The sequence below is a fragment of the Eutrigla gurnardus genome (assembly GCF_963514095.1).
Source record: "Eutrigla gurnardus genome assembly, chromosome: 20".
Taxonomy (NCBI): Eukaryota; Metazoa; Chordata; class Actinopteri; order Perciformes; family Triglidae; genus Eutrigla; species Eutrigla gurnardus.
Window position 1 is genome coordinate 22,128,457 of NC_139931.1, and position 20,979 is coordinate 22,149,435.

Here is a 20,979-nt window from a genome sequence, read left to right on the forward strand (position 1 = left end):
TCTTATATGTTCTGATTTCGGGATGAGAGATTTAGGAGAGAAGGATGCTATTATAATAAAGCAGCTGGATGCAGGCCTCAGGTGTGCTTGGAACTTGGCCTGGCTTGATTTGGAATATCATGTGGAGGTGAAGGGAAAAGACAGGGCATTCCTGTTATCAGATGTGTTTAGGAAGATCGATAAAGTGGGTCATGCAAGGTGCATTCTGTGCCACAAAGAAATAAATTATGGAAACAAAGGGAGCCATGCTTTGTTGGCACATTGTAAAACAGAGATCCACAAAAAGAAAGTGTGTGACCTGTCAGGAACTCATAGTATAGCCAGCCTTCTGTCCAGTGAAGCAGGGCCATCTACATCAGCTCCAAACCAGGGACCAGAGAACATCAGACAGCAGTGCCAGGCAAAGCTTCCAACTCACATTGCGAATCGCATAGCAAATTCAGAGGTAGGGATAGAGCTTTCAGCTCAGCACAAGCAGCGCCACCAACATCACAAGCCATAACCTGATCCGTGTGTTGGTACACAATTGTCTTTTTTTGTTGTTGTTGTAGGCCATGGTTCTTAGAGTGCTAGCAGAGCGCTCTCTTCCCTTCTCTATTGCACCAGTGATTGTGGAGCTTGCTCAAACCCTTGCTCTGGACAAAGAGGCTTTGCAGGGGATGAAGCTTTCTAGGACCGCAGCAGCTTACAAGATGGTCCATGGACTTGGGCGGACCTACTCCGACAGAACTTTGTCCTACATGAGGAGTAGACCTTTTTCGTTAAATATAGATGAAAGTACAACAAACAACAACAAAAAGGTAATATTCTGAGTTGTTTTCAGTAATGTTTTGAGTTTCATAACACTTTAGCCTTAAATAATATGATGGGCTATATACAATAACCATTTTGCTTCAAAATGTATGATTTAAAATTTGATGATAATGATGTTTATCCACGATGCATTAGTGTTTATGTGTGTGTGTTGTGTTTTTGTTCTGATCCTCCTATAAAGCATCTTTGAGTACCATGAAAAGCGCTATAGAAAACTGATTTATTATTATTATTATTATAATTAAAGGTGCTGTCCATGCTTGTGAGCTACTACCACGATGGCCTGAAGAAAGTTCTTGTCGAGCATTTGGGAACATTGGAGATCTTTAAAGGTACTGCTGCCAGCTTGGAGAGAGAGCTCTGTCAGTTCTTCGACCAGAAAAAAATACCATGGAGAAACCTGGTAAGCATCTTGATGGATTCGTGTGCGGTCATGAGAGGAAGCAAGACTGGCTTGGAGATAAGAATCCATCAGCACTGTCCAGGCCTTCTCGACATCGATGGGGACTCCTGTCACCATATGCACAATTGTGCAAAGAAGTTTGCAGAGCCGTTTGAACGTCACCTGGAGCAGCTATTCAGCGCTCTTCAGATGGACCACCAGTGGTGCCCAGATCAGGTACAAATGAAACTAAATTTAATGTGTATTTTCTTCCTTTAGAGAATATGGAAGTCAATCATCCATCTTAGACAAACCAGAAAAGGGGCTGATATACTGAAAGATTGATTTTTATGTCTATATAACCAGAATATAGCTTTAAGTACTCAGACCTTGGTTCCATAGTTGGAGTAAATGGCAATACATTACTATGTATATTTCCACTTCATTTGGCAGGATGTACGAAACATATTTACAGAGGACTTTAATTGATATCTAAAAGGAACATGCTGGAATGGATATTGGGCCTTTAAATCAGAGAAATTTTAGGTATAGCAATTTAGTAATTTCACAAATTCTCTGTTGGTCAGGTGCAGTACTTTAAAGAGCTATGCCTTTTGATGAACATTCCTGCCTCCAGTCCTCAGAGGGGGTTTGTAAACCATCGCTGGCTCTCAGCGTATGATGCCAGCATGAGCACTTTCAGCATGCTACCAGCTTATAAAGTCCTTTATTATGGGTACTTAAGCGTGGAGGACCAGGAACTGTACCAAGAGCCCCTCGAAGCCTTATACACCCAATACAGTGTGAGTCAGGCAGGAAAGAGCAGGATCAGGTGGATACATGAAGACCTCAAGAGGAAAGGTGAGGAACACTGATCCCCAGTTGCATCTTTCAGACATGCTCATTAAACTTATAAGTTGTGGGTAGTTATCAACATACTACTTTCTTTTTTTATGCCTTTACTTAGGTATGACCCAGCAGGGCAAAGATCGTAAGAAGAGGGTCTGCCAAAAAATCTGGCATCAGGAGACAATCACAAAGCTGCAGCTCAGTGTTTACATTGGTGTCCTGGCCATTTTTAAGGAGTATGTCATGGTTTACTCCTTAAAAATGCTGCATATATGCAGGCAAAGCTTCCCTTGGACAGCCAGCCAGACCCTGAAGGCCCTCTCCGCTCTCGACCCACTTTTGAGAGGCCATTCTCAAGGACCCATCCAACTGAAGAGACTGAGTGGAATGTTGAATCACCTCCTTCCGACAGGCTGTGATGTCCACCAAGAAATCCTGAAGTTCAGTGTTGATCTGGCGTTGCCTGTCTTCAAGGAGGGAGATTGCTTCGTGGAGTGGTGGGATCATGTTTTTCAGAAGGAGAAATATCAGGCCCTCACTGCACTGGTGGAAAGTGCTCTGTCCATCTTCCATGGCCCCAGGGTGGAGTCAGCCTTCAGTCTAATGAATGAAGTGATTGACAGCAAAAGTGGCAATATGAAAATTTCGACCTGCAATGCCATTCAAACTGTAAAATACAACCACCTGGCTAGAGGGAAGTCTGCCGTGGAGTTGTTCAGAAGGGAGAATGTGCGTTATGGAGAGGTGGACCGTGTTCTGTGCAAAAACATCCGGACAGCTGGAACAACCGACAAATGCCAGCGACAACAGTGTTTGAAAAAGGCTGAATGTGGAGTGCTGCAAAGTGCGACAGCAAGTAAAGCCGAGATGGCTGACAAGGAGAAGCAGGCCAGGCTGAGGCACGCAGCTAAGCACAGGAAGAGGGCCTGTGAGACCTTAGTGCAGGCCAAAAAGAAAAAGAAATGAACTTTGTACTGATGTTGATGTTTTTCGTCTATAGTTGTCCAATAAAGACTTGTATATGTTAAGTTATTTTGTACTGTGTTTAATTCGTGATGTCTCTGGTTGCACTACGAAATGCACTTTTCCGCGCATGCCGTGTGTCCATGTTACCTTGTCACCTTTTTCACCCCTAACTAGTTTGCATGTCTGTGATCCGGACTGCACCGATGTTGTGGTCTTGTTTGCCTCTTACCGCCAGTATTTTTAATTAAAGTAATTGACTAAAATCGGCATCTCTACGGTCACTAACTTGACTACTCCCGGGAGTCTGGCTATGCTTTCTGGTCCAGCAGAGTCCACTGAGGTCCTGACCGATGCAGACTGCTAACTGGCCTGATGCTGGAAACACCACATTGTAGCTCCACCTGCCCGCTGTGTGACTGCTCAACTACTCCTGCTTTCTGGTCTACGGCGACGTGGTTGGTGGATGGATCCATCTCGGCGTGGCTGTGCCTGCTGTCATGGACTACTACTGTTGATACTATTGCTTCTGTTAATGCCACCACTACTGTTTCTCACCACTGTCGCTGTAACGCTTGCCCCTGGGTGATGTTGGGAATTTGAAATTGTGTTGACTCTTGCAATTTTGAGCGTATTCTAGTCCTGCTCAATGTGTTAAGTGTCCTGAGATGACTTCTGTTGTGATTTGACACTATAAATAAAATAAAATTGAATTGAATTACTTAGGTAACTTTATCCAAAGAGTCCATGTTACACGTTACTACCCACCTCTGGTTGTCAGGGTTGTGTTCCAATACTCACCTGTTAGAAAATAGAATCAGTAACAAAATCCAAGTATTGCGATAAAAAAATCATTGTAATCTGATTACTTCCCGTCACTTTTGGATAAATGAAATTAAAGCTGGGGTATGTAATGTTGGAAAGCTAGCAAGAGAGTGTCCCCCCCCCCCCCCCCCCCCCTCCCGTCAGTGAGTCGGTCCAAGCTGATTCTTCCGGCATCAGCGAGACGTGAAGGCTGTGCACTCACGGGGGAACACTCTCTTGCTAGCTTTCCAACATTACATACCCCAGCTTTAATTTCATTTATCCAAAAGTGAACAATAATACGTGAAAGGAAGCATATTGTCAGTTTTATGTATGTAAAGCAGAAAAGGGGAACACTTTCATACATAGTCTATATAGGGACTAGTTTTGTGGGCTAACTTCTTTTTAAATCTCAGTTCATTTATAACAAATAATGGTCACTATTGATGGTAGCTTGACCACTCAAAGGCAGTGGTGTCTGTGCAGGATGTCCTGGGTCAGCTGTGTGACCAATCAGTGAAGGTCTGCAGTGTCTTAACTCCACCTTCTAGTATGGACTCACTTGGAACCTGGACTGGAGCTCCAGAACTAAACTGGACTGCTGCTCCACATTTGATCACAATGTCATTACTGTGTGTTCTCCATGATCGGGTCCTGACCTGCAGATCCCAGATCCGACCAAACAAAATCACTGGACAAGTGTTATTGCTGAGATTAAAACGCTCCCTCTGTGTGCAGGTTAGCGTGAGAGACCAATGAAATAAGCAGGAACCAGCTGTTAGCGCTGCATTATCATTGCAGGAGCTTCTCAGAGCCGATGATTCTGATCAGCCTATATCACACTGCTGATAATAAATCCCTTCTCAGGTGTCAAAGTGGCCCAGAGAGCAGGTTCCCTCATTAAAGTGATGGTTCAGAGTGAAATGCACCCTAGGTAATTTCCACCATGACATCCAGCCAAATACCCCCTCAGAAGCATTTTTAGCGATGGTCAGCATTGGTCAAGATAGGGCTATCAGCCGAATGGCTTAGTACTGGCGCTATGGTACAGTGGGTATATCTCGTAAATTACCCCACTAATAATGCAAGGAATGTTACCAAACTTCTGCAGTAGTACACAAAGGGTCTGTACTCACAAAACGAGGCATTTGAAAGTTTGGAAGTACACCAGGGGCCCTAGTTTCGTGGCGCAGGGCGGCGCAGGGTGGCGGAGCCGGCGCAATGCAAGTTTCGACCCGCGCAGCCTTGCGCACCATCAGTTTGGCAGTTTGGTGGATCGCCTGCGCCAAGATGGGTGTGGCGGCGCAGCGGGGGGAGGCGTCACAGATTCAGCTTGGCGTAGCGGAAGTTTCGTGGCAAAAAGCCTCGCCGAGACTGCGCTGAAAGCTCGCCAGCTCCAACCTGGTCTACTTTCGGCGCAAGGCGTAAATAAAGTCCATTCATTCAATGCGAATCACAGCTGGCGGAGTGGAAGTTTGGCTGACGGCGCGCAGTGCGCACACGTCACCGAGACCTCACAGGCAGGTTTCCACAGTTCCAGGCACATTTAAATGCAATAAATAATCACAACAAACACTATTTAATGCAACTAATTGAATCAACACGTGAATTTATATCTATATAGATTGTCCCGTCACATCTGACGTCAGATCAAAGGCGGATGGCACGCGTAACGGAAACTCAGCCTCTTGGACCAAAACATCTCCCTCTCTCTCTCCTGTTTTTTATAATATGGGCATTGTTATAATTATGATACGCGCGCACAGCGTGATGCGCGTGGTGGGAGCAGCGGCGCTGCTTCTGTCATCGGGTTGTCAAGTGACGGATCTTGCACTGAACCTCCCCTAACGCATTAAAGGAGAGGAGAGGAGCTCATTTGATTGGTGAAGATCTGAATCGGCTGTATTAATCCCAGTCCACGCCTCGTCTCCTCCTCGTCTCCCACTCACGCCTTCTTCTCCTCCCTCTTTCCCACTTGCGCCGGTGGGCGAGACGGGAGGTGTGCCTGCGCGAGCCTGCGCGGTGCACGAAACTTGCAAAGTCCAGGCGGACACACCCCGTTGGCGCGGCGCAGGTGCGCTGAAAGCTGACTGCGCCTGGTCTACGAAACTAGGGCCCCAGGAGTTTATTTAAAAGAACACTTGCCTGATAGCTTCTATCCTCGGCTGCTATGCTACCGCAGCGTAGACGCCACTTCCGTGTTTACCCAGCCGATGCCGTGACGCGTGTTTCACGCGAGAGTATGAAAAAGTTTCGCTGAATTTTTATAAATGCTTGTATTATCAGGTCAACACATTTTTATAAATGCTTGTATTATCTGGTTAACAAGTGTTGACAAGTGTTGACCTGATAATACTCGCGTCACGGCATCGGCTGGGTAAACACGGAAGTAGCGTCTACACTGCGGTAGCGTTAGTTAGCGCTAGTAGCCAAGGATAGAAGCTATCAGCCAAGTGTTCTTTTAAATAAACTCCTGGTGTACTTACAAACTTTCAAATGTCTCGATTTGTGAGTACAGACCCTGGGCCCTAGTTTCGTGGCGCAGCGCAGGGCTGCGCAGGGTGGCAGAGCCGGCGCAATGCAAGTTTCGACCCGCGCAGCCTTGCGCACCGTCAGTTTGGCAGTTTGGTGGATCGCCTGCGCCAAGATGGGTGTGGCGGCGCAGCAGGGGGAGGCGTCACAGATTCAGCTTGGCGTAGCGGAAGTTTCGTGGCAAAAAGCCTCGCCGAGACTGCGCTGAAAGCTCGCCAGCTCCAACCTGGTCTACTTTCGGCGCAAGGCGCAAGGTGTAAATAAAGTCCATTCATTCAATGCGAATCACAGCTGGCGGAGTGGAAGTTTGGTTGACGGCGCGCAGTGCGTACACGTCACCGAGACCTCACAGGCAGGTTTCCACAGATCCAGGCACATTTAAATGCAATACATAATCACAACAAACACTATTTAATGCAACTAATTGAATCAACACGTGAATTTATATCTATATAGATTGTCCCGTCACATCTGACGTCAGATCAAAGGCGGATGGCACGCGTAACGGAAACTCAGCCTCTCGGACCAAAACATCTCCCTCTCTCTCTCCTGTTTTTTATAATATGGGCATTGTTATTATTATGATACGCACGCACAGCGCGTGATGAGCATGGTGGGAGCGGCGGTGCTGCTTCTGTCATCGGGTTGTCAAGTGACGGAACTTGCACTGAACCTCCCCTAACGCATTAAAGGTGAGGAGAGGAGCTCATTTGATTGGTGAAGATCTGAATCGGCTGTATTAATCCCAGTCCACGCCTCGTCTCCTCCTCGTCTCCCACTCACGCCTTCTTCTCCTCCCTCTTTCCCACTTGCGCCGGTGGGCGAGACGGGAGGAGTGCCTGCGCGAGCCTGCGCGGTGCACGAAACTTGCAAAGTCCAGGCGGACACACCCCGTCGGCGTGGCGCAGGTGCGCTGAGAGCTGACTGCGCCTGGTCTACGAAACTAGGGCCCCCTATGTGTACTACTGCAGAAGTTTGGTAACATTCCATGCATTATTAGTGGGGTAATTTACGAGATAATCAAGATGTACCATCGCGCTAGTACTAAGCCATTTGGCTGATAGCTCTATCTTGACCAATGCTGACCATCGCTAAAAATGATTCAGAGGGGGTATTTGGCTGGATGTCTTGGTGGAAATGACCTAGGTTGCATTTTACTCCAAACCATCACTTTAAGATGCAGCATCGCTACATGACCACATCGGCTTACTGTCATGTTAAGCCCCCTTAAAGACATGAAGGAACGTTTAATGAACACACACAGAAAGCAAACTTGCTTTCCTCGCTGTGTCACAGGATTTATTTGGAGCCGGCTCATCACTCCAGTTTTAATAAAAATACATCACGCTCCACATTAATAATTCACCGTCCGACTGCCACTGCGGCAATTAAGCAGAGCAGCAGATTAATGAAAGTACACTCTGTGGCACCTACAGTGTCTCTCTATGAAGACCAGGCCAGCTGCTTCACACACACACCCGTCTTCCTGACGCTGTGTGACGCCTCCTTGTGGATGGAGGTATTATTCATCCATCATCTCTGAAACGGCCGTACATCTGCTTTCATCTGTCTGTGTTGGATAGAGGGGGTTTTGTTTTGTGTTAATTCCATTTCTAATTTCCTTTTCAACTAATAAAAAATGTATCAATCTCAAATAGCAGCTTCTACAGGCTAAAGAACGCTTTGTTTGAAACATGAAAGACAATCATTTATTTCTAATACCCCCTGGTTTATATCTGTGTTCTATATATTTGACTTAGAAGGGTGGCATAGTAGTTAGAGGGGCCCGGGTTAGAATAAAGGTTCCTTTTGTGCGGAGTTTGCATGTTCTTATTTGCATGGCTTCTCTCCGGGTTTTCCAGGTTCCTCCCACAGTCCAAAGACAATGGTCTCAATTTCTAATTTCAAGTCTTCTTCAATCCAGCATGATGTTCATTTCGTACATTATAGTCGATTTGGAGTCAAACAGGGGCTGCACGGTGTTGTAGTGGGTAGCACTGTTCTTTCCTTTTGAGCACTGTGGAGTCTGCATTCTCCATGTTAACATGGGTTCTCTCCGGGTTCTCCGGCTTCCTCCCACAGTCCAAAGACATGCAGGGTGGAGACCTGTCTGTCTCTACATGTCAGCCCTGTGATAGACTGGTTACCTCTCTGTCTCTACATGTCGGCCCTGTGATAGACTGGTTATCTGTCTGTCTCTACATGTCAGCCCTGTGATAGACTGGTTACCTGTCTGTCTCTCCATGTCAGCCCTGTGATAGACTGGTTACCTGTCTGTCTCTACATGTCAGCCCTGTGATAGTCTGGTTATGGATGGGTGGATAGAGTCCAACAGACCAAAAAGCAGGGGATGCTTTAGGACGGGGCTACCTGCTGATTGACAGGTCACTTTAACTCTTTAACTGTGTGTTTTCAGTTCATCAAAGTAATCTGTAACATTTTCGATCACTGAAAAAAAGTCTTATTCCACATTGTGTTGTACTTAGCTCTGCCGTCTCAGGTCACTTCTGGTTGCAAAGAAATACCCAAAACCTAAAGCCAAAATGGTGACATCCAAAATGTCAAATTCAATGAGTGACTTGGTACATACAGTCTGTGGATCAAATGTATTTCCACTCCTAATTTCAAATTTTCCAAATTACTGTGCTGCATTAACATGTTTGTCACATGTGATATAACACAATGTACAGGTCCTGCCTTTCCTTAGAAGTATGATATCATTTAAACACTGCATTCATTTTTATAATTTACTGTAAACTCCAAGACTCACATGTGAAGTCCAAGCAGTGTGCATCAAATACAACTGGTATTACTTTAAATTCACAAAGAAATGTTTACAATAAGATTCATTCATATTCTTTTGAACCGTATAAGAAATACATGTTTTACTGGGATTGTTTGAAAAAATAGATTGTAAATCAAAGCAAATTTGCAGGTTTGGTGTTTTTTAAAATACAACTGTGAGGGTTGTTTGTGTGTGTGCCTGCTGTTTCTCCTTCCCCGCTTCTTTTTCTCCCCTACAGGGCGCGGCAGGCGGGGCTGACGAGGCACACCGGTTCTCAATCTCTCATCACCGCTTCACATATAACCTCTGGCTCACCCACTACTACTCTGCCAGATAATTCCGTCTCATCGGTAGAGCTGACACTTCCCGCTTTTCGTAGCAGCATCTCAGTGGTTATTCCTTCGTGAGTTTGACGTGCTCCTTTTTCTTGTTTTCAGTTTGTTCTCCCTCGCCTGCCTGCCTCGGTTGAGATTCCTGAGTTTGGTTTTTTCGCCTTCGTGCCTGAGTTCCTGAGTTTCGTTTTTTCGCCTTGGTGCCTGAGATTTTTGGTTGGTCCAGAGGACGCCGCGCTGTCGGACCGACGGCCTATATTTTTTGTTCTTGTTTTTTCAACTTTCGCTGTTTAATAAACTGTGTAAACTATACTCAGCCTGCTCAGCTGTGCTTCCGGGTCCAACCCCCCTCCAGCCTGCAACAACAACATTCAACAAACAACAACAAATGTATCCTTTCAGCTTGTGAATGTTGTTTTTCTTCGAACAACGATTTATTTAACGAGATAACATCCATTCAGAAGAATGTTGAAAAATGCTGATTTCAAATGTGAAAAAAAATAATTAAATCTTAAAATAACAATTTTGTGATATTCGGTTAGCTAGCTACAGCAATGCTACTTATTTTATTTGCTGCCATACTTTGTATTATATACCGATAAGAAATGCGTTGCTCATTTGTCACTTTCAAATAAATAAACGCTTAACGCCAGTGGAACATATGTTTGAATATTTGTTTCTACAAAGTGTAATGGAAAACACAAATATTGAATAAATATTGACGTAGATGAAGGATGTGACATAAAGCTTTACTTGAAAAGTTGCACATACAGTGTCACAGATCTATCAACCAGTTTTATTTGTCTTTGTCAAAATCAAGTGCTGAAACATGACTTCCTCAATCCATGAAAGTGGCTGTTCCTTTAAAGTAGACCATCGTGTTGTGCTTTCCTTCTCCTTTAATTACATATAACTAGAGAATCAGCGCCTTATATTCACATAACATTAAATCACATTTCCTGTTGCTATTTCATGTACAGTAACAGCAACAGTACGACATTTGAATTTGTAAATCTTGTGTGAGCAGGAACGAAACATCTGCTCCCATCCCTAAATAAACTCCCAACCAGCCTCCTTAGTGTCCATTTGTTTGCAGTCATAAAGAGCAAAACAAATAAACAGAAAAATAGCAAATCAGATCTGAATGCCCACAATGCACAGCTCAGCTTGGCATGTCTCAGAGGATCCAGCCATGGAGGGTCAGCCAGAGTTGCTGCTGGGTCTGGGAACATGCTCTCAGAAAGTGGGAACAAAGGACAGCACAGCCTCTCTGGATGGCACTGCAGTACAAGGCCAGATTGACAATCATTTCCCATGAGTCCGTGCAAAGGCACATGTCTTGAAACATGCCTGTTGGGTTGATTCAGCATGCAGCATGTGGAGTGTGTTATCGCTGGGAGGCGAGGCTGGCATGCACCGCTGACTCAGAGCACAGAGATTCAGGACTTGTCATTGGATAAAGGAAAGAGAGACGGAGAGGCTAAGAGCAAGAAAGAAAGGCTCACCCTCCATAGGCTGGAATGTGGGGAGGAGGAGCAGCAGCCCTGAATGTATTGTACACGGTCCGTCCCCGACCTCGTAGGTGGGCTCCTCTGTATGCTGCTGCTGCTGCACTGGCTGTTGGGTAGGGAAAACCTGGTACTGGAGACACAGAAGAGGACACGATGCACACCTTACCTCACAAAATCCCACAAAATAAAGCACAATTTCCATGTGAGGCAGATTATTTTAGAAGTAGTTAAGAAGTACATGGCATGAAATGAAGAGCTTTGATGCTGTGTTCACACCAAATGCAAAGCATTGAGGCAATATGGCGAAATTTGCTTCAATCGCGAATTAAATTCATGTGAAACTGCCAGCAGATTCTCCTGTTGTGATCAGTGACGTCCTCACGTTGTTGAATCAGAAATGGAGAAAACAATTATTTGATACGTCTGACCCTCCAGAGGTCTACGATAGTATCTATTATTCCAGAGACCAGACCAGACTGTGTGGAAATGTTTTTGTAGAAACCATTGCCACGAATCGCTGCCATATTTAAGTCTAGATTACCTTATTTGGAGTGTTGATGGAGCAGCTGCAATGTTAGCATAGCCTAGCACCCATCAACCAGACTTCAATCAGGAAACTAGCATTTTAAAAGTAGTTATATTGTGGTCTTGCAGACAGACTTACTTTTTACTGATCACCATCATTATGGAGTTATTTCAGCATCCTTTTCATTTGGTTATAGATATTAAATCACAGCTCAATAGTTTATTCTGAGTTCCTCCAGCTGTGGTAAACCAGCCCATGTGGGTCTTGCTAGATCCAGTGAATCCAGCTTGGTGAAATCTACCGAGCACCCCTGGATGATGTCATGAACCCAGACAGTGCGGGGTTTGGTTTCTTGGTGTATCTGGGACTTCAGTATGTACAAAGCAGCAATAGTGGTGATTTCAGCCGTGATGGAGGACACCTGGTTGGGGTCTACATGAAGGGAAGTTCCGCCTTCTCTCCGGGGTATGTGACATGAATAAACACAAATTATCATGTCGTCAAATTTGCGCGAGTTACGCAAATTAGCTTCACAATTGGTGTGAGCACGGCATTAGCATTTGAATTATAGAGAGAATGTGTGAAGTGTTCTCCTATTTCCAGTTGTGTGAAGAGAAATACAGGAGGAATAGAGAGTAGTAGCAGAGTGGAGCTATTGCAGCGGTATTGTTATTAATTTATCATTAATCTTAATTAGAGACAACTGACACAAAGCTTAATTTGAGAGCTTGGGTGAGTGAAGGTTGAGAAGGAGATCGAGGTGCCATATCCAACCCTAATTATACATCTCTCCAAAAAGGAGATCTAATAAAATGCTAATAGAAACAGTAAATCATTCAGTGAACTGCTGAAAAATGGAAAGTTGCAGCCAAAGGATAACAGTTTCTCAAAGGGAGACAAGGAGCTGAGTGAGGCTGGTAATTGTTCCTTTTCATCTTTTGTCACCTTGGTTTTAGGGCCAAGTGGCCGGTGACCCTTAAAGTCACAAAGATGACTCTTCCCAATGCTGCTCCACTCTGCTATTCACACGGCCTGAAAAGGAGTGTCTCATGTATACAGATAGAGAAAACTACAGCTCATGAGTATTTAACAATACTCAGTGATAATGCTGGTGAATGACAAGTATCTGCTACTTTAGCACCCAAGACAACATCATGTTTTCATAAGAACACAGCACAGGTAGGGGACACGATGCACACCTTACCTCACAAAATCCCACAAAATATTGTGATATTTAACTGAGTCTCATGGCAGGTTACGACATTGTCATGAATGGCAGGCTATTGGTTTCTTGTAAGGGATAGCAAATGTCTGGTTGGTTGTCTGTTGGTTTTGATGTCTCTAGCTATCGTTGGTTTTGTTGTCTTTAGCTATCTTTGGTTTTGGTGCTTCTAACAATAGTTGGTTTTGTTGTCTTGAGCTATCGTTGGCTTGTAGCCTCTTATAATAGTTGGTTTTGTTGCCTCTAATAATAGTTGGTTTTGTTGCCTTTAACAATAGTTGGTTTTGTTGTCTCTAGCTATCGTTGGTTTTGTTGTCTCTCGCTATCATTGGTTTTGTTGTCTTTAGCTATCGTTGGTTTTGTTATCTCTAGCTATCGTTGGTTTTGTTGCTTCTAATAATAGTTGATTTTGTTGTCTCTAGCTATCGTGGGTTTTGTTATCTCTAGCTATAGTTGGTTTCATTGTCTCTGTTTGTTTCATTCCATAGCTCTTACGGTGTGTTCAGAGTGTTCAAGGTCTAAAAGGTTTTAATGGAGCAACGGTGTCATAAATTCTGCTCAAAATAAACACTTGTGAACCATCAGTCAAAGAGTCCAACCATCAATCAGCCGGGGACGCGACAGTAAGAGCTTCACCTCATCAGTCCCACCACACTCATGTCCAAGGATGACTGCGGAGAGACTCGATGTGATGGTCTAAGGTTGTGGCGCTCACTCACAAAATGAAAGCATCAGATAACTCACCTCTGGACAGTAGAGACTCAGACCGGCAAACGGATATCTTTAAAGACAGCGAAGAGGAGGAGCTTTGCCGCTCTGGTTGCCAAAGGAACCCAACAGAGAAGATGCTTGCATTTCAGAGAGAGGAGGCTCACAAAAAGGAGAAAAGGCTCACTCACTTTTATGAACTATGGAAAACCCAGGCACGTAAGACTAGAGAGCAATTAAAGTCAAACATTCCTGAGAATGTGATTGCAGCTCTTATAGACACACTAGAGCAAGGAATGGAGGATGTTATTCGCATCTATGTGGAAATCAGAGATCACCTCACTCCATCCAGTGAGACAAGACGTCGTATTGATGCCTGTGAGGCAGTGACAAGGGACATTGTCAAGATTGCATATGAAATGATAGCAGGCATAGATGGAGAATTTGACAGTGAAGCACTAAAACAACGACTGTGTGAACTGCTTAACAGAGACTATGCTCGCTCCAGCTACGGATCCACGGCCTCACCTTCAAGTCAGCACTCCAGCCAACACTCTGTGAGCTCCATCGTAGCAGCTAAAAGGGCAGATGCTGCAGAAGACTTAGCAGCAAAGGAAAGACTAAAGGCAGAAAAGGATATAACAGCTGCCCGAGCTAGATTGGTAACCTATAACCAAGAAGTAATGCAGGGAGCTAGTATCTATTCCGCTGATCACAGCACGAGTGAACAACCGTATGTGTCCCTACAGCAACCTGTGTCTTAAGCTCCCATCCAGCAGTCCACATATGTCACAACGACATCATCAGCTCCAGAGACAGATGTGACCTACCTGGCTCAAGCAGTCCAAGATAGCATAACTCTGAACAGGCTCCCGATGCCAGAACTATCTTTATTCACCGGCGACCCTATCCAGTTCATGGAACGGAAAGCCTCATTCATATCACTAATAGACAAAAGGAATATTTCCTCAGCTGCATTATCTGAGAAAGTATGTGGGAGGTCCAGCCCGAAAGACACTTGATGGCATCTTTTAAAGAAGTGATGAAGATGCCTATAAAGATGCATGGAGCTATCATTGATTTTGTTGCTTCTATCAATAGTTTGTTTTGTTGCCTCTAACAATGGTTCCTTTTGTTGTCTCTTGTTAATGACCTTTAATATGGCACAGTATATTCCCATAAAGTGTTGTTTCAATAGGTATTAATTTCATAAGTAATCTCTTAAAATTAGTTTATTTTTGACTGTTATTTCTTTTAAAGAAGTGATGAAGATGCCTATAAAGATGCATGGAACCGTCTCAACGAAAGGTATGGTCAGCCCTTCATTATACAGAGAGCGTTTAGGGAAAAACTGGCAAAGTGGCCAAGGATCCAGCCAAAGGATGCTGAAGGACTGAGAACATTTGCTGATTTCCTACACTCATGTCTACAAGCCATACCGCATGTTAAAGGGCTTGATATTTTGAATGACTGTAAAGAAAATCAAAAACTGGTTCAAAAACTTCCAGACAGCATCTCAGTGGAACCGAAAAGTCACCCAATCCATGAAAGATAGGCAGGAGTTTCCTAACTTCCAGGATTTTGTCGGCTTCATGTTAATGGAGGCAGAGATCGCCTGTAATCCTATAACCTCATTCCACACCCTCCATTCATCACAGCCCAGTTTAGAGAAGCATTATCTGAAGGAAAGGAAGCCTAAATCCAGTGTTCTCCATACACAGACAGTTACAGAAACTGAAACCCCAGAGCAGTAAAAGCCGATTTAAAGCCACCATGCATGTTCTATCAAGACAATAAACATCGCCTGCAATGCTGTCCTGAGTTTAAAGGAAAATCTCTGGATGAAAGAAGAAAATATGTGAAGGAAAAGAGACTATGCTTTGGTTGTCTGAAGCCAGGACATATTGCAACAAAAGACTGTCGTCACCGACACTCATGTGACAGCTGCAAAGGAAGACATCCTACACTTCTCCGTGACGACGGCTACACTAAAACCAAAACCTTGTCAGTTCCTGATCAGAACAGCAGGGATGAAGCAGCAACCACACTGTCTCTCAGTGTGGAAACGAAGGAACCATCGGTTAACACTTCAATGATTGTGCCAGTGTGGGTTTCCTCCATCAGCAATCCAGGTACAGAAAGGCTTGTTTATGCTCTGCTGGACACTCAAAGTGATACAGTTTTAATTGAACAGGAAGTTAACAACAGCTTACAAACTGAGACACATCCTGTAAGACTGAAGCTAACTACAATGATTGGTAAGGATGCATTAATGCACAGTCAAAGAGTCTCAGGTCTTAGAGTGAGAGGTTACAACTCCACAATACTCATCGATCTCCCTCCTGCATACACGAAGGACTGCATACCAGTGAATAGAACACACATTCCTACCTGTGAAACGGCAAGGCACTGGGATCATCTCAAAACAATAACAGATGAAATCCCACCACAGCTAGAATGTGAATTGGTCTTTTAATAGGCTACAATTGCTCAAGGGCACTGGCACCACGGCAGGTAATAAATGGAGGAGATAGTGAACCATACGCAGTTCGCACAGACTTAGGATCGAGTATTGTAGGTTGTTCATTACCACACCATGACTCACCAAGGTGTTTTTAACCTTGTCACACTCTGTAGCACTTTGTGATTGTTTTTAATAATGAAAAGTGCTTTACAAATAAAATGTATTATTATTATTATTATTACCAACATGTGCCACAGAGTTGTTGTAAAAGAGTTTCCTCCAGTGACTCCAGCAGATGCAATCAGAGTTCTGGAGTCTGACTTTAAGGACACCAGTAAGGATGGAAAGGCTGTGTCTCAGGATGACATCCTCTTTCTGAATATGCTAAAAGAAGGAATTCAGATGAACACTCAAGGTCACTATGAGATGCCACTCTCCTTTAAAGAAAGACCATACCTCCCTGACAATAAACAACTAGCCATTGTCCGGCTCAGTCATGTTAAAAGAAAGCTGCTGAGAGATGAAAGTACAAGGAACATCATGTGAAGTTCATGAACGAGGTGATTGAAAGGGGCGAGGCAGAGGAAGTACATGATCAAGGAAAGGAAGGAGAGGAGTGGTACATTCCCCACCATGGAGTCTATCACTCCAAAAAACCTGACAAACTCTGTGTGGTTTTTGATTGCTCCGCTAAGTACAAGGGAACAAGTCCTGAATGACCATCTTCTGTCAGGCCCAGACCTGCTGAATCGGTGTACTCATCAGATTCAGACAGCCCAGTAGCCCTGATGTGTGATATTGAAAAGATGTTTCATCAGTTCCATGTGTGTGAAGCCGACAGAGACTACGTTTCCTCTGGTGGAAAAATGGCGACCTTAATGCAGACCCACAGGAGTTCCACATGAAAGTTCATCTATTTGTTGCTGCATCCTCACCAGGATATGCCAACTACAGACTAAAACAACTTGCTAAAGACCACAAGAGCCAGTTTTTCCTTGGCTCCCTTTCATCACGAAAGACTTTTATGTTGACGACGGTGTCAACAGCACAGCAAGCGTGGATGATGCTATTCAGCTTGCAAAGGAAGCTCAGGAGCTCTGTTCTATGGGTGGTCTGAGACTGCATACGTTTGTGTGCAACAACAGATCAGTGCTGGAGAGTATTCCACCATCGGAGCGTGCTACTGAAGTGAAGGCTCCGAACCTGGCCTTCAACGATTCAACGCTGGAAAGAGCCTTAGGTATCCATTGGCACATTGAATCAGATAGTTTCAGATTTCGTGTCTGCCTAAAAGACCAGCCAGCAACACGACGTGGCATACTATCCACAGTTGCCTCCCTCTATGATCCACTGGGCGTTGTTGCCCCTTTTGTGCTCACCGGGAAAAAGGTACTTCAGGAAATGTGCAGGCATGGCACAAGCTGGGATGACCCCCTCCCCAGTCAACTGCAACTAGTATGGGAACGCTGTAAGAACAATCTTGCAAACTTGGAGAAAATCACCATACCACGCTGCTATGTGCCTGCTGGCTTTGGACAAGTCCTGAAAAGGGAGCTACACGTCGTTTCCACACATTTTTGTCAAAGCAAGTACAGAAAATACACCTCAGCACAGCTCCCCAGCAGTGGAGACACGTCTCTACCAACAACCCTGCAGATCTTGCCTCCAGAGGTTCAAATGCAAGTGAGATTCTCATGTCAAGGTGGCTCTTAGGACCTCAGTTCTTATGGGAAAAGGAGATACCCCCAGCCAGAGATGTCATCACTGAAGTACAGATTGGAGATCCTGAAGTTAAAAGGATTCAGACACTACACACACCGACATCAGAGCAAGTGAGTCTTTCTGACCGCTTGTCAAAGTTTTCTTCATGGTCAAATGCAACTCAAGCCATCGCTCGTCTCATCCGTCGTGCCAGGGGTAATAAGTCAACAGATCACAGCACTGTACAGGAACGAGAGGATGCGTTGTGCATCATCATAAAAGACCTACAGAGACGATCTGTGTTGCGATCATACCAAAAGATCATCCCATCACAAAGATGATAATTGCACACTGTCATGAAAATGTTCAACGTCAAGGAAAATGTATGACCATCAATGAGATCAGATCAAATGGATACTGGATCCCAGGAATCAACAGAGCAGCGGCAGCACATCTGTATCAATGTGTTACATATTGGAAACTCAGGAGAGTTACAGAAGAACAGAGGATGGCGGATCTGCCTTCAGAGCGTGTCAACCCGTCACCTCCATTCACTTACTCTGGAATGGATTGCTTCGGTCCCTTCCTTACCAAACAAGGACGCAAAGTGCAAAAGCGATACGGTCTCCTTTTCACCTGCCTTTGCTGTCGAGCCATCCACATCGAAATGTTGGACGACATGTCAACAGATGCTTTCATTAATGGCCTCCGTTGTTTCATCGCTATAAGAGGAGCAATACATCAGATAAGATCTGATCAAGGATCTAATTTCATTGGGGCTAACAATGAGCTAAATGAAGCTCTTAAGCAAGTGGATGCAAATCGTCTGACCACGTTTTTGGCTGAGAGGCAGTGTGATTTCATCATGAATGCCCCTCATTCAAGCCATGTCAGAGGGGTATGGGAGAGGCAAATTAGAGCTATAGTGAAGGCTATAGTGAACAGTCGTCCTCTGACAGTCAACAACCTAAGTGATCCAAAGAGTCCAGAGCCACTAATGCTCAATCACCTGCTCACCATGAAACCTATCACAGCCCTACCACCTCCTGGCAGATTCATCAGAGAGGACATGTATGCTCGTAAGAGGTGGCGTCATGTTCAATATCTCGCAGAGCAATTCTGGAGTCGTTGGAGAAGAGAATACCTCTTTGATGTTGCCACCAGACAGCACTGGCATACTCCGAGAAGAAACCTCAAAGTGGGCGACATCGTCATGGAGAAGGCGGATGATCTGCCACGGAACGAGTGGAAGTTGGCAGTAATAGTAATAGAAACAGTGACTGATAAAGATGGACTTGTAAGAAAAGTAAAGGTTTGTGTTGGAGACCAGAAGATGGGAAAGGAGGGACAGCGTTCTACATCTCTAGCTAGCGTTCTACATCTATCGTTGGTTTTGTTGTTTCTAGCTATCGTTGGTTTTGTTGCTTCTAACAATAGTTGGTTTTGCTGTCTCTAGCTATTGTTGGTTTTGTTGTCTCTAGCTATTGTTGGTTTTGTTGTCACTAACTATTGTTGATAGTATCTGTTGCCCAAATTACTTTAATTTTGTAGTCTAATGTCGTGACTGAAATGGTGCAGGCATTAATCATACTTTCAACGGAAATCAATTATTTGTAAAGTTGCGCCGAGGGACAGGGGAAAAAAGTCAAATTCATGTCCATGTACACAAATCAGTAGATTTAATTTTGTAAATATTTCAGAACTGTGAACGTGAGACCTACGTTTGTAGGTGACAGTTATTAGTATTAACAGTTAGCTTAGCCACTGTCTCTGCACATTTCTGCATGTACATCCAGAGAATCAGATTATTTTCATGAGGAGGGTTTATCAATGTCACCTCACTTATTCTGAGACAGTTTAAAAGGACTCTTCAACACTGCCTTGTTAATCGTAATATGCTCTGCTATCAACACATCTGAACCAATTAACCCCAAGAACAGTTCCTGGCCTCTATCGTGAATGGCACAGAAGAGGCCTGAAAAGCTCCTACACTGCTCACGCATGAAAAGCCACACCGACACATGCTGCAATGGCATTCTGGGTACTCGAAAGGTGAAACACAGGTAAGAGGCTTTTTTGTAATTAAAAGAACCTGGGGTGAATTAGGCAAACCACTGTCTGGAGAAATTGAAAATATTGGTTTTAATTTACAAAATATGTTTCACAATGTCCTTGCAGAAATGAACAATCAGATTTCCTTCTCTCGTGCCCTTTCTTTCACTCCTGTCATCTGCCATACTATTTTTTATCTGTCTCTCTTCCTCTTATCAGAATATTCAGGTATTATTCACTGTAATGGCCACGGTTATAGACAGGGTGGGCAGCAGGTGGGGATTGGGCAGGTAACTTGTGAGTTGCAGAATGTGTGTTTGTTTTTCAGGAGTCTGTTTTTGCAAGTCAGCATAGTTGTGAAGAGGGTAGTGGGTGGGAGGAGTAAGGAGAAAAGGAAGATGTCGAAGAAAGTGAAGAACAAAATTAATGAGGAGGCGGAAGACAACACCAAAGAAGATGGTGACAGATGGAGAAGGGCATGTCCTCGTACCTGCATAGAATTCTGGGCTGTAGACAGCACTGACCACTGGATTTAACTTCCAGCCTGAAGCAAGACAAAGAAACAGAAAGTGACATAACAGTGAGCTATGGTCAAATGATACTGAATCTTCTTACTTTTGAGTTGAGAACTTCTTGACATGTCAGTTCCCAACAAATTTTACATTGATACAAATTACATTAATGTACTGTACAGTTCATTTAAATGTTTCCTTTGATTACATTATCAAAGGACACTATAATATTTAGATTTCTAAACTTTTTATGTGGGACACATCTGGAACATTTTCCCTGGCAACCAAAAACGTTCCTGAACATATCTGGAAGTCGAAGCAACTCAATTAACTCGGTCAAAAGGGTACACAGAATGAAACAATGTAGACATTTTAATCCCCACAAGTCAACATGGGACTGTAGCAAGCAGCACCTTCCAGGCACCTTCCTCTCTGATTGTATTGAAGTCTCAGAGAAAATACTTGTTGTCTACTTCTCTCTTGATTTATTATCTCAGTAAACATTGTAAACATTAATGTATGGTCTCATGTCTTCTTCAATCCAGCATGATGTTCATTTCATCAATTATGGTCCATTTGGAGTGAAACAGACCAGAAAGCAGGGGATGCTTTAGGGGCGGGGCTACCTGCTGATGATTGACAGACATCATGACAAGTTAACTAGATTTTGGTCCGTCCTCCTACCTTGATCGCCTCAGGCTGTTCTGAGCGACAGAAGATAGTGATGGTCATCCCTCGGTCTCACAGATTCATAGTTACGTTCGTAAATTACGATCTGTATCAACCTCACTCTGACCGTCACTATGGTCTAAAAAAGGGATGA

The 20,979-nt window shown here is 44.1% G+C and overlaps 1 protein-coding gene across 2 annotated transcripts in view; it reads right to left on the reverse strand.

Annotated features, from left to right (window-relative positions):
* rbfox1 (RNA binding fox-1 homolog 1) overlaps positions 1–20,979 on the reverse strand; it is a 238,237-nt gene that overhangs the window by 30,369 nt on the left and 186,889 nt on the right. For both annotated transcript variants that reach the window (XM_084036241.1, XM_084036242.1), the window contains exons 7-8: positions 20,135–20,188; positions 10,966–11,101 (exon numbers count right to left, since the gene is read on the reverse strand). In XM_084036241.1, coding sequence (XP_083892367.1) covers positions 10,966–11,101; positions 20,135–20,188 — 190 coding nt within the window. The remainder of the gene's footprint in view (positions 1–10,965; positions 11,102–20,134; positions 20,189–20,979) is intronic.